The sequence below is a fragment of the Temnothorax nylanderi genome, unplaced genomic scaffold, assembly GCF_030848795.1.
Source record: "Temnothorax nylanderi isolate EJ_2023f unplaced genomic scaffold, tnyl_v1.0 TNYL_tig0280_pilon, whole genome shotgun sequence".
Lineage (NCBI taxonomy): Eukaryota > Metazoa > Arthropoda > Insecta > Hymenoptera > Formicidae > Temnothorax > Temnothorax nylanderi.
The window spans coordinates 139,366-156,127 of record NW_027249342.1 but is presented as its reverse complement, the minus strand read 5'-3'; the positions used below and the strand labels follow the sequence as shown (position 1 = coordinate 156,127).

At 33.8% G+C, this 16,762-nt stretch overlaps 2 protein-coding genes and 1 long non-coding RNA gene across 13 annotated transcripts; 1 reads left to right on the top strand and 2 right to left on the bottom strand.

The window, feature by feature from the left end:
• Window positions 1–481: 481 nt before the first annotated feature.
• LOC139780469 (uncharacterized) lies at window positions 482–2,104 on the bottom strand. Its single transcript, XR_011720249.1, has 3 exons — window positions 1,650–2,104; window positions 1,325–1,543; window positions 482–1,198 (listed from the first exon to the last, which is right to left on the bottom strand). It is a non-coding gene; the product is annotated as an uncharacterized lncRNA (long non-coding RNA).
• Window positions 2,105–6,058: 3,954 nt separating this feature from the next.
• Window positions 6,059–12,945, top strand: LOC139780466 (fibroblast growth factor 1). Of its 11 annotated transcripts, none has more exons than XM_071719107.1 (6): window positions 6,059–6,207; window positions 6,969–7,076; window positions 8,290–8,535; window positions 10,563–10,756; window positions 11,278–11,381; window positions 11,925–12,945. In XM_071719107.1, exons 3-6 carry the CDS (start codon window positions 8,315–8,317, stop codon window positions 12,111–12,113), a joined length of 708 nt encoding a protein of 235 aa, XP_071575208.1. In that variant the 5' UTR covers window positions 6,059–6,207; window positions 6,969–7,076; window positions 8,290–8,314; the 3' UTR covers window positions 12,114–12,945. The 11 variants fall into 11 exon arrangements, with proteins under 11 accessions (XP_071575208.1, XP_071575201.1, XP_071575211.1 ...); XM_071719100.1 differs by having other exon boundaries at window positions 8,287–8,535; XM_071719108.1 differs by having other exon boundaries at window positions 6,088–6,211.
• Window positions 12,309–15,581, bottom strand: LOC139780468 (uncharacterized). Its single transcript, XM_071719111.1, has 4 exons — window positions 15,389–15,581; window positions 14,721–14,840; window positions 14,354–14,440; window positions 12,309–14,265 (listed from the first exon to the last, which is right to left on the bottom strand). Exons 1-4 carry the CDS (start codon window positions 15,459–15,461, stop codon window positions 14,123–14,125), a joined length of 423 nt encoding a protein of 140 aa, XP_071575212.1. The 5' UTR covers window positions 15,462–15,581; the 3' UTR covers window positions 12,309–14,122.
• Window positions 15,582–16,762: the final 1,181 nt, after the last annotated feature.

The window sequence follows — 16,762 nt, the reverse complement described above, 5'->3', positions numbered from 1 at the left end:
ATAAATTATCGCATATTTCCTTACTGCTCCGTAACCTGATGTTCTAGCGCGATATTTTATGTACTAAAACCTTCCTGCAGGATTGCTCTATATAGGACAGTGAAAACCGCATTTAAATCCGTCCAATAGTTTTAGAGAAAGTCGTGGACATACATACATACACGCCGAATATAGAACCTCCTTTTTTTGAAGTCGGTTAAAAATTTGTGTTAAATATAACATAAATCACATGTCCCAAACGGTCCACTCAAATTTTTTTGTTAATTTAACATAATATGGATGTGTTAATTGGTAACATCGATATTATGTTAATATTTCAACAGAAAAAAAATGTAATTTTGATCGTAATTTGAAGTTAATTGTGTGTACAAATAACATAACTTTTATGTTGAAAAAATAACATATAAGAAATGTTCTTTTTACATTTTACAAATGTAACAACTCAAATTTTTGATTGGTATAATGTATAAAAGTTACACTGTTTATTTGTTAAAAGTTTATTTCTTAACAAAAGATTTATGTTAAGGATGTTCTATAGGTACAGTCCCAACCAAAAGTATGCAGGAAATATTAAAAACTCTGATATTAATTCTCCAGGGATCCAAAGACAAAAAAATGTATATAAATAGTTACGGAACATCTAATAGAATGTAAAAAACGTAGATTTAGTGACTGTAAATAACAGTTACTACTATTTTTATCAAAAAAAATTTCAAAAAGAAATTGTAAATCGTTTCAAATTTTGTTGCTATATTTTTGTTTGTTGATGATCTGCTTGTGTGTAAAATATTATTATATTGGTTACATTTTTTAATGTTTACACTTTTCTCTGTAAAACCCTTTGTAAAACGGATATTCAAGAATTGATAACTTTTTATCTAAATTGTGAATCGATCTGAAATTTGGCCCCGAACTTTGAAAGAGTACACAGAATATGATATTAAATTTTCATCAACTTCGTTACATTTTGCCTAACTATATAAAACATCCTTAACGTAACATTATATTTTTGTTAAATATAAATATAAAAAAATGTTATTTAGTTAAATTTATATTCTAGAAATGTTAATTTTTTTTATTAATATACCACTAATTTTACTAATTATTTTCTATACTTCTCAGGTAAATATTTATTACTCTCGTAACTTTCGAGAATTTCTTCTCCACATGAAGAACTCTTTATTAGTTTGTATAAGCTCTAAAAAGAAAGAAAATAGGCAAAGGATATCGAAAATATTAGTAGTAAAAATAGAAGATTAAAAGGAAGTAACAATAAATATAAATGACAATAATAAGATTAGTAAAAATAATAATTTGAACAAACCTCTTTTGATATTATGTCGCTCTCAGTGTGCATTAATTTCAGTTTCTTTGAAGAACATGCATGTTCTTCAAGAGTGTTTGATATATTTACTGCTTCACCTTCAAATGAATATTGTTCATTATATTACTTCTGTGTTTGATGTCTCCAAATTTAATAAAATAGGTTTTGATAACCGAGACCATGAGTTCGATAATGTAGGTGTTGACAATTGAGAATCAGCTATAAAAATGTAATTATTGTATATTAAAATAATTTTAATACATGAATCGAAATAAGTATTAATATTTAAAAAATTAAAAATAAAATGTTTAAAATTCTTACGTACATCGATAAAGTTTTGTGTATGTTTGATCTTTAATATAACTCCTCGTGGATTCGATTGAACAAACTCCGTTAAAAAATCAGCATCAAGTCTGGCATCATTTATGTCAGTAAAACTAAAATCCACGTTATTTAACGATGGAAATGTTGTTTTAGCTACAAAGTGATATAAAATTATACTAAATTAGGTAGATAAATACAAGTTTCATTATCTAAATTATATATTATAAAAATAAAAGTAAGAAAAAATTACAGGAGGAAAGAACATTTTTGAACAAAATCTTGGTACAAGCAAGGCTCTTCCAGTTTAATCCATCCCAGGTAGCAAGGTGACGTCTATTTAACGTCATTTTTTGGTCATGTTCTGACGATTGCGACGTTATGAAATGACGTCAAAGTGCCGTAAAAATGACGTACTTTTGTCTCATCTCCGTGACGTCATATATTGACGTCACTAATACGTAATTAATAACGTCGCCGGGACGAAATAAAAGTACGTCAGATTTTGAACATTTGGACGTCATCTTGGAATGGCAGTCACAAGACTGACCATAAAATGTCGTCAAATAGACGACAACTTTTTAATCTACATTATTTTTTATGAAATTAAAATGTTAAAATGTCCACTTGATAAACGTGTATAAAAAAACGTTTTTCTTCTTTATCTATGAAAAAAAAACCGCTTTTTTAACTGTTTCTTTACGTATCATATTATATACGTCTATGGCAGGAGCCAATAGACTATAGCGCAATCTTTAGAAATCTAACAATTCTTTTACACGTCGAGATGCGTCGAGACTACGTCGAAATCATACGCGCAGTCATCCCCACTTCTGTTATAAGAGTAAAATCAACACACTTTTTCTGTAAATTTTTATTCCCATTTCTGTTAAAGAGTAAAATCAACACTCTTTTTCTGTAAATTTTAACACATTTAATAAATACGTTCAAATTGTGTTACTTTAACATATTTTTTTATTTATTTTAATAATTTTACATTTTATATTTGTTAAGTTCAATTAACATAGCAGACATATGTTAAATCTACACATGTATGTATTAATTACTTTATACAAAAATTTTAACCAGCAGATTTTTTCACAAAAGTACAAAAATTTTCCAACAGTGTAAAACACATTCCAAGCTTTTAATTACTTTTTTAAAAACTTTTCTAGTGCAATTTTTCGCAAAGTTATGATTGAAAGTTATGACGACTTTTTTCTCTCCTTTAATCTTATGCAAAAACGAAGGTCTGTGCCAAAATTCAGCTTTTACTAACATTTTTTCCGAGATCAAACCCTAAAGTGACTGTACTATAATCTGACAGCAAACAGACGGCGAATACTGAATAAGAATGCAGGACATAAAATAGCAAATTGATAGCCAATATCGAGCAAGACTTGCTGTTACATATAGCTTGATCATCCGACATGCCTTTTTAAGTAACTTTAAGTAAGGTATACTTAAAAGTAATACTCAAAACGTCAAAAGTATTTAAAGGTATTTTAGATTTTTTTTAATTAATGAATAAAATAAAAAATAAGCTTTAGCTTCCGTTATTTTGCTCCATTTATGTTAAATACGCATAATATAAATCTCCTTTTTATTCTTATATTTATTTTTATAAATATTTTGTGAATATTAAAATGTTTAATTATTGCGTTATCACTATAAAGGCTGCGACCTTTGATTTATCGCTGAAAGCATCGCTCCATCTTCGTTTGATATTCAATGTGCAACGAAGACAGAATAATGCTTACAGCGCTGAAAGTGTCAAAAGGAACGTGGCCTAAGAAAAGCGTGAGTAAGCTGTAAATGTATGCAAGTGATCGCAGTATATTAAGCTTGGATACGTAATTTACCAAGCTCAAACGTGCGTATTGTCTTTTATGAAAAACTTATCTGCAGAACTGTGATTATACCGATTTCGCCATCTATATACGTCAACAAGAAGTGTAAACTGAATAATTAGCGATAATATGAATTTGAAATGATTTAAAGAAACGCACTTCTCCTCTCAAATATATTGATTTTAATCAGGGTTGAGCGTTTATGTAAGATTTAGTAATCTGCATCTACGTGTATACAATGTAAACTATGTTAATTAATCGGAAATTTATATATTTTGTTGGCAATTTTATTTTCAATGCTATTATTTAACTTGGGTACAATTTTTAGGATGTCAGAAAAATTTAACATGATTTTAAAGATTTTGATTTTATATATCTGTGAAAAAAAAAAGAAAATAAATAACGTGCATATTGTGTGTTTTGCAACTGCAAGCTGAAAAATATATTGCTTTTTGTAGTTTAGAAGCTCATAGAGATCAACGTAAATAATAATAATATTTCTATGTTAAAATATCATGCATCTTTCATGTCACTGTACAATTAATAAGAAATTAAAATGCATTTAATCCAATCTAGTTTAAAACTACTTTTTTTGTAAGACTGTTTACAAAAACACATTTTAAAGAGATCAATCAAGTAATCAATTGATATCATTCAATTTATAATAATTTACATTGCTTATACAATACTTACATGCTTACATCCCACACAGCACAAGATATTGCAACATCCACCAGATATCCGAGGGATCGCAATATGTCCAAATATTGATCACAATAACCGTAGGACATCCATAGGATCGCAATATGTCCAATGTGATATCGCAATATCCTGGGAACATCCCCAGGAAAAAGTGTACTGTGTGGGATGCTTACCCTGGCGAAAATTAAGAAGCTTTATAAAGCGTTGACAACCGTTCAATGAGGGTTTTTTGAGAGTTTATACGCTTTCAAACTTTATAAGAACGCTTACACAACGCCGTTGGATTTTGAACGCTTTCAGAACGCTTATAAAACGCTGTATATAACGTTTCATGAAAGTTCTGAAATGCTGAGGCAACGCTTTTCAGAGAACGCTCAGTAAACGCTGCGTGCAGAGAGTTTGCTGTCAGATTTTTCAAATGCTTTTCCCAACGCCGTAAGACAAGCGTTTTCAATCCGTTCAGCAAACGCTCTTCCGATGGCGAATTGTAGAGGCGCAGTGAACGATTTATAAGGCGTTAACGCAAACGGCTTGGAGACGCCCAAGAAACGCTTTTCCCGACTCCGTAACACAAGCGTTTTCCCTCCGTTCAGCAAACGTTCTTCTAACAATGCCGCTAGGCGGCGTATCTTTCTCGCATTTAAAATACATCCAGCCGCGTATATAAGCAGACCCCCTGCGAGGCGAAAAGCAGATTTTAACATTTAACGCTCTTTACGCCGTTTCTTCTAACGACAAGAGTAAATGCCCGTTAAGCTCAATAGAGGCTGCACGCAGTTTTCAATGATGAAAGCAAACGCTTTCGACTTATCAGGGCTGCGTTCGAAAACGTCACCCGAGTGCACACGAGTATACTCCCTTAATTCTCTTTCTATCTCAGCGAGTTAGGAGAAGGATAGTATACCCGTTAGGAGAAGAAGTATACCCGTGTGTACTCGGGTGACGTTTCCGAACGCAGCCTAAACGCTTAACAGAAGATCTCTAAATGTTTTAAAGAACTCTCAGCAAACGTCATACGTCATGTAAACGCTGTGCAAACTCTCAAAAACGCTATATACAAACGCCTTTCAAACGCTGCAGCGTTGCAATTTCCGCTCTACGAACTCTCTACTGACCGTTTCTAAACTCTCAACGAACTTCCGCAAACGCTCACGTAAACATCAAACAAACGTTTATGAAACTTCTCATTTTCGCCAGGGTATTGCTTTACATTGTCTACATGAAAAAGATTCGTGTAAACATAATGTAAACAATACATAAACAATTCATGTAGATGTGATCTTTAAATTTACGGCCTTACGACCTTAATTTTAACTATTATTTATAATTCTAATATGTAAAGCAAAAATAAATGCAGTTTTACAAAATGTCGATAAAGTAGAACACTGTGATTTGTAATAAATTATTCTATGAATTGTATATTCACACATTTGCTTCGTATATAAAAGAATTCGATATTACATATACCTATATACAGACAGGAAAAAAATATAATAAATCTATATTTTAAAAAATATTATATATATATATATATATATATATATATATAAATTAATGAGTCATTGTTTATTCTTATAGATTGTTTATAAATTTAGTTTGATCGCGATAGAGGTTCTTAAATACGACAAATTGTAGGAATAAGAAAGATCACCAGAAAATTGTACCGATTGATTTATCAATAATTTCGTTCAAGGCTAGATCGCGCCGAATGATGCGGAGTTCGTCGTTAAAAGGTCAAAGGTCCCTTGACGAGGTCATATATTATCAAAACAGAAAGCGCGCACCTCTTCAGGAACACCCAATAACGGCTCCCTAAAGAGGATCCTAAAAAAGATGCGCGTGCATGCGCTCGAAAGGCTCGGAGGCGTGCTCCATTTTTAATTCGCTTCACCAGGAATCCACAGATCGCCGACGCCGGCGGACTGTCAGTAGGCCGGCGTCATGTCTGCTATTATTCGACGTGCCGCGGTAGAACCGGGCTCAGTCGCGTGATAAACGTGGAGCACCCAGGTAGGTGGGTCGCCTTGCACAATCATCAAGCTTGGTGCATCACCTCACGTGCGCAGAGGTGATCGCAGCTTCCGCCGAGTATGTTCAAAGTGTCATGTGATCGTAGAAAAATCTATTTTTCACCTCCCTTCGATTGCGCGAAGCAAGTTCGCGCGGCTATATTCTATAACGGATCTATCTTAATGTTCCTTCTTCTCCGTCTTGTAATTCTTCGCGGAGACTTGGCGCGGCGTATATCTACTCTCTAAAAGTCGAAGAGTGAAATATCACTCAAAATAAGTAAAATGCAAGTGTAACGAAAAGTGAAAATTAAACCTGTGCACTTCGAGCGATTCACCACTCTAAGAAAGAATAAAATTGCGCTCTATAAGTTGGAGTAAAATCGCGCTCCATTTGAGTGAAAGGACACTCTTTTCGAGTGCAGTCAGTGTCCATATAGGAGTTAATTATGTCACTCTACGATTTTGAGTGGAATGGAACAATTTCACTCTGTTAGAATGAAACTTTCATTTATCAGTCCATCTTTAGTGAATCGCGATTCACTAACTTTATAGTGAGATTAAATCACTCCGGTAGAGTAGCCGCTCTAAAAATTTGAGTAAAAAATTCACTCCTACTTTGCGAGTGCCCGCATTTACTCGAATTAGAGTGACAATTCTCTCTTTTGAATTCGAGTGACTATTGCAATCACTCTGACATTTAGAGAGTAGGTGTACGTATTCGCGTTTCAAAACGATGTAACACAATGTAAATGTATTCAGATGTTGTCAGTGTCTCCTTGCAAAATAGTACGATGCAGCTGTAAGTAATTAGTGCGCATGCTGCTGTCGATGTGCCACTTCGAGGAAGAACTCACGTTGACAATTGCAGTACGTATGTCACTGGCTGGAGTACGCCTTTTGAATTCATTGCGATCAATTCGCGCGACGTGCTTCTGTTTTTATATTGAATTTAATTTAATGTTATCGGTACGTAAATGCGTCGCGATGCGTAATTATCTACATACTCGATGCGCACGGCCGCTAGTAGACCGCCGAGACCACCGTTAAATCTAGAAGCATTACAGTGCTTATTTCTGCCCCGAATGAAAAGTATTGTATTTCGCACGGGTGGGTGTTTTCAACATACGTGAATAGATTTCACCTGCTATCTCACACTGCCTTTCTTGATAAGCGTGAGAATAATGCTGCTTCAGGAAAGATCTAACAATTAGAGCCACCTTGATTATCCCACCAAATGGTCGGAAAAATATAAATAAGTACAGTATTAAATTCTCAGTGCGCATTGTAAAGTCTTGCGAGAAAAAGAGTTATAAAAGTAATAAAGTAAAATATAATATTCCTGCAAGTTTTATCGTGGAATTTTATTTAACACTAGAACTATCAAGGCGGTCAAAATAACCCGTTTGACATTTTTAAATAATTTATTAAATTTTAAAACATCTTAATTTCTGAAATTTACTCTGACTTTTATTGAAATTACATAGATGATTAATTTTATTAATTTGTTTTCTCTTTTTCTCTTTTCTTTTTTAAGATTTCTCGGTAGAAATAAATATAGATTAATCTCCGGTAGTTCTAGTGTTGTAAAAGTATTCGTGTCATCTAGAAGAAATTGGAAAGTAAAATAAAACATGTAAAATTGCAATAAAATTATATCGCTCGACAAATTAAAATATTAACTGTAGCTTGATAAATTGACATGCAATAGTCTTCAAATACGAAACGGTATAGCATATTACATCGAATAATTAAGGAATAGCTTTTCCAAACGTAATATTTTGCCCTCGCTATCTTTAGAAATAAAAAATACACAAATGTGTGATCTTGTAGCAGTCAAACGAGTTTTATATGTTGTTTGTAGCTGCAGTAAAAATGTGATTTAACAGCTCATAAACGTATATGCTTCTGTGGTCCATAGCCATATCTCGCATTTAACCGCGAATGTTGCCACGTGATTCTTACATATCCTGACAATAACCGAACGCGGTTTTCGCGCTAGCGGAAAATAAATAAATCAGGTGGCCGCACATTTAGTGCTAGACGCGTGATGTGAGAATGAGTTCGTGAATTTATGCAGCAGCAGCAGCAGCGGAGAAACCGGGAAAATGAGTTTGCGCTGGATTCACGAGAATCTGGAAGCGCCAACGTGCGATGAGGAGTGCAGCGATATCGACGACAGCTGCAGCGATGACAGCTACGACACGGAATTGTCCCTTCAGGAAGACGACGACGTGACGGAGAACGGGAAGGGTATCGCTCGCGATGGTCGAATGAAGAGAGAAACCAGAAGAGCTCCGACCTCGACCGTCACCTTCGACGGGAACGGGTATATAGTCGTCCAGATTTATAACTAATAATCGTGAGAATACGCGCCAAGTAAATGCGCGGTGATTAACGGTCTCCGGTTTACATTTAAAGAGCGATATAAAATGGATATGGTAAAATTCGGGAAACTAACTTGCAAACAAAAGTAATGAACCGTTGTCCATTTCGCACGCAGTTCATCTGCGAATCCTCTAGTGGCGGTGAAATGTGTGCAATTCGCGTAAATGGACGATTTAGCATAATTGCTGGAACAAGGTAAAATGTCTGCCCGGTGGATGCACGCGTTTGTCTACCTAGTCGCCCTCCTAGCATACGTTATAATGTACGTTCATTGATCACTTGACTCGATTAACTTTCTGCTCCATATCGCCACAGGGTCAGCAGATGCACTAGGTGTAGTTTATGTTATTAACGGTATATCACACGAGCGCGGTGCCGTGTGCTTCCACGCGAGTTGCGCAACGCACAATACGACCACGCGATATGCGAAATTGTGATCGACATTTCAACGAGTTCGGGGCGAGATGCACAGGACACATTCGTGATAGAAATAAAGTTTCGTTTTCAGTTGTAGAAACAGGGCAGAGCTATCTTTATTACGCCCTCATGTGCCGGAAAAAAAAGAATTTTACATCACGCGTGCTGAAAAGTGTGGCTTTAGCAAGTTGGGTATCTAAGGAAATAATAGAGGAACATTAATCTGCAATAACCATGGATAGTTTGTCACTTGCTAATTTTTGAGTCACCGGATAGCTCTAAAATTATTTCGTAAAATTATACGTGACTGCGTCACCGTCACACACGGCAGAAATAAAGTAATTTGACAGTGAAGATATATGTCGTAAATACAAAAGATGCCTCTTTCTTAACATAATATTTTAAAAAATATAAATATAAGTACAGCAACGATAGCAGATGTAATGTTGGGAAAAATTAATGCAAAATGAAATTAATTTAAACGTACACTGAAAAAAAATTTATTATTTGCAAGAAAATAGATTTCTTTGAATTTAGTTTCCTTAATTCAAAGAACTATTAGGTATTCGAGAAAATATTTTAAACTCAGAAAAATATTTTCTTAAATCTATCCAATACTTCTTTAAATTAAGGAAACTAAATTCAAAGAAATCTATTTTCTTGCAAATAATAAATTTTTTCCAGTGTATTCTTCGTAGGCACAATATCGCTCATCAAATCTCTTTGAAGAAGAAACAAAGAAAGGAAATTAGTCGGTTTTTTAAGCAAAGAAGCTATCAAATCAAATTTTGATAATTTCCTACGCCTTTGGATATTTTCGCGCAAAAATAAATTTTATTTACACAGAAGGCTCCTGTGGGTGATGTTTGGTTTGTGCGAAGCCATGTAAAATTAACCGTGTTAACGTACGCCTTCTGATGGCGACCAAGCTGTATTCGCGTAACTCTCGCACAAAGCCTATTGACATTTCGTTTCCTCTCCCCCGAGAATCGGTTTAAAATTAACGAAGTACGGGAGAAACGCCTACGGTATCGCGTGGTGCGCTTCATTCACGGAGCTTGCTGACCTGGAAAACCGGCCGACCTATATATTTTGCAGCGTCTATAAAAGCGTGAACACCCTATGTGGCAGTAAAGACAACCCTAACGTCTAACGGCTTAAGAACGTATAACACGCCAAAAGAAAGATCAAGAATATGTGAAGAATATATTAAGATGATAAAATATTAAATTAGCATAAACATTTCATTTTCTGTTAATTATCAGTGCAGGGAGATAATTATTGTTAGTATTTTATTGAAATTTAATGCCTAAAAGAATATTTTTTCAAAGCGTACTAAACATTCGTTGTCTTCTGTATAATTTTACGTCTATCGTATTAATAAAATCAATTCGTTATCACCGATGCTTCTATAAATTAACGATCTTTCTATCTTTCGACGAAGTTTTTCCACATTAGAAATACATAGATTTATTCTCTATTTCTGTCCACGTTACGTAATACGTAACTGTATGGGCTGGTAATCTATGGACTATCTGATTGCAATTGTAGAACGCCACGCAACATTGAACGTAACTCCAAATCACGCAAGTACCCGCCTTGCGTAATATGGGATCCTCGACAGCCAGCGAAAAATCCTATCTATAATTGCCGGATAATTAAGCTCTACTGCCGCACTGGGTATCATTTGGCGATTACGCCGTCGGGACGGGTCGAAGGATTATCCGGAAATCAGGAGTCGTATGGTACTTCCATCACTGTCGTTAAATATTAACTGAACTAAAATAAACGCCTGTAATACATCTGTACCTTAGAGATGAAGAATCGTATCTCCAGTTTTTGTCAAAATGGAGTTAATACATTTTTCAATATAACAGCTTAAATTGTATAATGGTAAAGCGTCTTATGCCTCTATGCCTATTATTACTAGTTCCTAAGATATAACGTTTAGAAAAAATCGTATTGAAAATTTGTATATTACCTAATTTTTAAACCAGGTACAGCGTGTTATTGGCAGTTGTACTATTAAACATGTCAGTTAAATTACTTTATTAAAAACTTAATAAATCAAGTTGCCACTTTTATTTTATATCTAAAAATATATATCATTTTCCTATTTAAAACTTTAAACCTTTTCTCTTAAATCATGATAATGGAGATACGATTCTTTGCCTCCAAGGTACAGATGTGTTACATATGTCTAACAACTACAACTATGATTGCCATTAAGATTTTTATTGTAAGAAGAGCTTATATATTCCTGCAGCTCTGCTTCACGCGACACCGGTGTCTTTTGGCGTTATCAGAATACAAAGCGTCGAAACGAGGCTTTATCTGGCATTCAACAAGAAAGGGCGATTGTACGGAGAGGTGAGATACGGGAAGGAAATAATATGTAAACTATATAATAATGTGGAAACGAGTGAATTTGGCTTCTCTGCAAATTTTCATCGTTGCAAAATTCACTCGTGTTACGAGAGACGTTTTCACAACCGACAGAAATATGAAGCGTAATCCATTGTGATATACTATCCACATCTGCAAAATTTTATATATAGCACTCTATGAAATTCTACACAGTTCCGCGTGAAATTCCGTTGGACGCTTTTATCCTCATAACAGCGGCCTAATTCTCACAATAATTTCGCGGAATCTAATTCCACATAGATTTTTATAGTAAATATAATATTTATTTTAATAGTAAATATAATAATCGGCAATATATATATTCGCAATTGTCGATTTAATAGTTGTAAAATTACTAAAGAACGATTCTGTTTAAAAGTGGATAATCAATTTTGCTTAATCACATTAGTTGAAACTGTTTCTCGCACAAGACGTCCATTAATAAGAATTTAAAAAATGACTAAGATTGATTGGAAATCCAACTTGTCTAATTAATTTTGATTTCAGATGAATATGACTAACGACAATACCGAATGGGAACAGTGGAGCATTGGTGCCTACGATGCGTTCCGATCGCGTAAATACGTGCACTACGGATGGTGGATAGGAATAAAGAAAAATGGACGAGCAAAGCCGGGACCAAAAACATCTTGGGGACAAAAAGCGATACAATTCTCGGCTATCCAAGAGGATTAATCGAAACTTTCAAGATACAGACACGCTTTACGGAACATGCTTCTTATCTTCAATATTTCATTTGTTGCGTAAACTTTCCTGGAAAGAAATCAAGGACGGTAATGAACAAGTGCTTTATGAGCAGATATGACGTCGCACGATTAGGAATAAGGATAATCAGTCGGACGAGGAACCGATAATCATCGAACAGTAACGTTCCAATAGAATATAATGTTTATTATAACACCGTGTTACTCAACAATGGAATAATTTAGGATTGTGCATTCTGCTTGTGCCCTCTAACTGAAACTCCATCGCAAGTCGCAGTTTCTTATTCGCAGTAAATACATATTTATTATTATAATGCCAATCATCAAATCGATACGCTTACAAGCAAGATGATCGCATACGTATTAGTTAGTCTTTTCGTAAATAGCAGAATTTATCTAGCCATCTTGCTTATAACGTACGAACAAATATCAGCTTTTCGTAATATGTCATCAATTATAACGTATTGCAATTGTATATAATCTTATACATTTCTTTTGTACATCTGCATACAATGCATATATGTATAAGTACGTCAAAATTTTACAAGCAAAAATTTTCTATTAAAAAGCAAATACCTCGATAAAATATGTATATGGCTTCGAACATTTTAATACCCAATTTTGCAGACGTGACGTATGCATTTCGTGCAAACTTCTGAAAAAGCATACGAATGCGAGAAGCAAATGTATGAAAGAGAGATTAATTAGTAATTGTATGTAAAAAAATTTATTAATTAAGATTAACAGTGTATGTTAAATAAAAAATGAAAAAGAGATAAATATAAAATTATTTAGAAATATTATTACTTAGCCTCATATATTATTTACTTTAAACAATGCTTGAACTAGATTGTTACTATTTCCAGCAGGATAACAAATATATATTATTAGTATTATTATGTGCATTAGTTTCGTAAAAATTAACCTAGTCTTAAATTAAAAAAATTAAGCAAATTATATTTAAAATAATTAACTGTTATTTAACATTTTTCTTTCAAAAATTTGCGAAGCGTTTATGTTTCATAAAAATTATAGAAGTATAAAATGGATCTCTTTGGTGCATACAGTCGTAAATATATAAGCGTGTTTCAAGTCGCAGTGAATGCATTATAAAGTCTTATACGTTTTAAAAAAGATGGTTGATTATATCTGACTGGAAAAAGTAGATTATCAGAGAGAGATATTTTTTTTCATAGAAAGTACACACAAGCTGGCAAATTAAGCACGAAATACTAAATAATACTTTAAAAACTTTTGTGGTATTTTTTGTTAAATGTAAATCGTAATTAACCCTTCATTGCCCTCGTGTTAGGCAAGCGCTAACATCACATCTTATTTCTTTAATTGCATAGATATGGCATAAAAGGTGACTCTGAAACTTTTTTAATTTTTTATTCACAATCTTTTAGGTTATATTTGTATAGTTATTTTCAAAAATTTTGTTAGTACAATTTTTAGATTAGACTTTGAAAGTGCGATAACATGTGATATATCTATGCGCAGCGCTCATGTCAAGAGCAAATACGTAGAGTCAACGTGACTCGTGCTGTTGCCAAATGCAAGTTTTATTGTTTTAGATTGATGTACCAGTCCATATTTCATCCTCTTGTTCTTACAAAACTGTGTTTGGAGGTCACTATTTCCAATGTCTGTTAATCTCTAATCGACTATTAATTTTTCAGAATAGCCAACTTCTATTGACTATTCTGAACAGTCAATAGTCGGTTAGAGTTTAACAGATGTTGGAAGTGGTTCTTGATCTGAGAAAACTATGTGGCAACATCACACTAATACAGTGATAATACATACAAGAGCGGCGCAAGGTTAACACGAGAACACTGATGTTTGTTTGCTGAACGAGGGCAATAAAGGGTTAAATGCGCATTCACATACTTTCCAAAACACTCAAAACAATCACAATTACTTCAAGATCACTGTAGCTTGTTCATGAATTGTCTAATTTATTTAATCAATACGGGTTCACTTCTTCTTGGTGTTGGGACTTGTCGACTGAAACACGCTCGAAGCTGACATTAAATTCTCAATGTATTGGCTCAGAACCTGATTCTCACTTCTCAACTTGAGATTCTCCTCCTTCACACTATCCACTCTCTGTGACAGATCTAGATAAAACACATGTATTTGCACTTATAGAAGTGCCAATAGACATATTCTTCTACAATCTTCACCTTTACTGAAAAATATACATACCATCTAAAGTATTTTGCAGTTCGAGAACCTGTGCAATCAATCTAGCTTTCTCTTCTTGCTCATCTGGACTAATGTCTGGATCTAAGCCTATAATTAACATAAATCCTTTTACGCAAACCATCATAACTCAATAGTATTATAATTTTATATAAAAGGAGAAATTCTCCTGAAGTTGCTGTAATTTTTCATGTAATATTATTTATGTATGTAATAATTTTGATAATAGAAATCAAAGTTTCTCTTAACAATCACTTAATGCTCACTTTAAAAATATATAATTAGAAAAAATATTTTGTACATTTACTTAGAAAGACAAACGATACAAAAAATATGTGTAATGAGGGAAGAAATCAGTAATATCACTTACTGTTAGGACTACAGCTTCCATTGGTAAATGTCGATGGAAGAGAATCCATGCTACGTCCTCTGCCTAGCGGATCAGATATATGCGAGGCATTGTCCAAGATTTCCTCTTCTGGTATTATCACTATGAATAATATGCGAGAAATAACCTTAGTAAGGTGTTACTCCACAACAACAGAAATCAGAAAAAAGCTTAGAGGCTTCTCATTACCAAAGTACAAGCAAATTGCATAGAATGTGTAAACGCAATTAAGGATTTCTAAGCTAAATAATTTGCAAGATAAATAATCCAACGATCTAATATCTCTCGATCGTTTCAACGTCTTTACGTCAAATTCGAGAAACGGAGTAAACGTCACGTTATCATTGCTAATTTATTGTTGATTGTAACTGGTTCAATTTTCACACTATCAATAAAAGTAAACATAAGATTCGGGATGAGGGAATAAAATATCGGAATAAAATAAACTGCTCAGGACAAGTAAAGAGTTTGTAGATTCCCCTCGGATAAGAGGTCCAGTGCCTTCGACTCCTTTGAGTCCTGCAGCACAGGGAACACTCTTCCTATCTTCGAGGCTCAAGACAAGTTTTAATTTATAGGTTATAATTCGTCAATGACGAGCGAGCGGTCGCTGAGAGGCATCGCGAAATCAGACGGCTCTAAGTTCTCACCCTGAGGATCGTCGTCCGCCAGAGGTATGCTGTTCATGTCGTCCTGAAGCTTGGCTGTCATCGTCGCCGACATCTCGACCGTGACGGCCAAACACGAACCGTACTCCGTAGCTGTCCGTAGCGTAGCAGCCGATCGGAATCGTTCGCAATATCGCAATTCGCATGCGACGCGAGCTTGTGCGCGGGCGCTCGACTTTATCGATCCCGAGTCCCGAACGCGACCCAATCGAGAGCCCGCGATATTTCCGGACTCCAGCGCGGCGACGTCTCAGGACTTGATTATTGTGGAGATAAATTTTATGATAATTATAATTTTCTTCTCTCCTAGCTCCGTTTGTTTTCCTTTTGTAATTTATAGGGATTCAGAAGTGCAGTTACAATGCACTCAAATTGTACATGCTGGCAATGCATGACGCATGAAGGAAGAAAAAAGGAGAATATTGTAAATTATATATCTCGTTATATATAGTTCGTGAATAGAGAGCATAAAGAGATAATCTAAAGTTTGCGATCAGCTATCATAAGTCAGTTAAGAATGCATTCAAAGATATACTAATACAGTACTAAAGAGTACTAATAATAGAAAAAAATAATAGTTCGATATAAATTATAAAAATAATCTTTTTAGATAAAAGTTAAATTTTTAATACCTATTTTTGTTCTTGGCCTTTGTTGTGACATATTCGTGAAATATATCCTATTGTTTATTCTTTTATTTATTTATATTATTTATATTATTTATTTATAGAAATTTAGTAGGTGATTTTTTATTTAAAGGAAGGCTTTAGTGACATTTATAACAAATAATTTTCTCTTATGTTTCCAAATATCTGCTTTCTGTATGGATTGAAATAAATAATGTTTCTCATTTGTTAATTTCTTTTACCTCATAATGATTGTAATATGAATATCAGACCATTAGAAGAAACAATTCTTTAAACATCATCAGAGTTTATTTTTACAAAGTTAGCGCATAAATATTTATTCAAATAGCGAAATAGCACACCCTAATTATTCTTATATCTTACAACAAAAAATTTGCATAAGAATAAAATGTATTATAATTAAGCTATAATTAATTAACATTCTATTTTATAACAAGTTCTATGATATTGATTATGCTTTACGGAGATTTTGCTTAGTATTACCAAGTCGTGCTCAAGAATTAATTGCAAAAACTGATAATTTAAATTACATTAGTTTGACTTGAGATCAAACTTGGTCGGTATAAATTTATTTTTAGAAGGCAATTTAAAGTCTGTATTATGCCTGCAAGATTCCACATGTCCATTGTTTGTTTGGATATGTTCTCTTTCTTATATTTAATCTTATACCATTCTTCGGTTTCATTTTCTGTACTTTTGTATTCTTTTG

Excerpts from the sequence above, each read along its gene's own strand:
- LOC139780466 (XM_071719107.1), top strand. The coding sequence starts at position 8,315 with ATGAGTTTGCGCTGGATTCACGAGAATCTGGAAGCGCCAACGTGCGAT. Across the intron at positions 10,757-11,277 it reads CGGAAATCAGGAGTCGTATG|CTCTGCTTCACGCGACACCG; the intron begins GTACTTCCATCA and ends ATATTCCTGCAG. Across the intron at positions 11,382-11,924 it reads AAGGGCGATTGTACGGAGAG|ATGAATATGACTAACGACAA; the intron begins GTGAGATACGGG and ends TTTTGATTTCAG.
- LOC139780468 (XM_071719111.1), bottom strand. The coding sequence starts at position 15,461 with ATGTCGGCGACGATGACAGCCAAGCTTCAGGACGACATGAACAGCATA. Across the intron at positions 14,841-15,388 it reads GGCGGACGACGATCCTCAGG|TGATAATACCAGAAGAGGAA; the intron begins GTGAGAACTTAG and ends TATTATTCATAG. Across the intron at positions 14,266-14,353 it reads ACTGCAAAATACTTTAGATG|ATCTGTCACAGAGAGTGGAT; the intron begins GTATGTATATTT and ends TGTTTTATCTAG.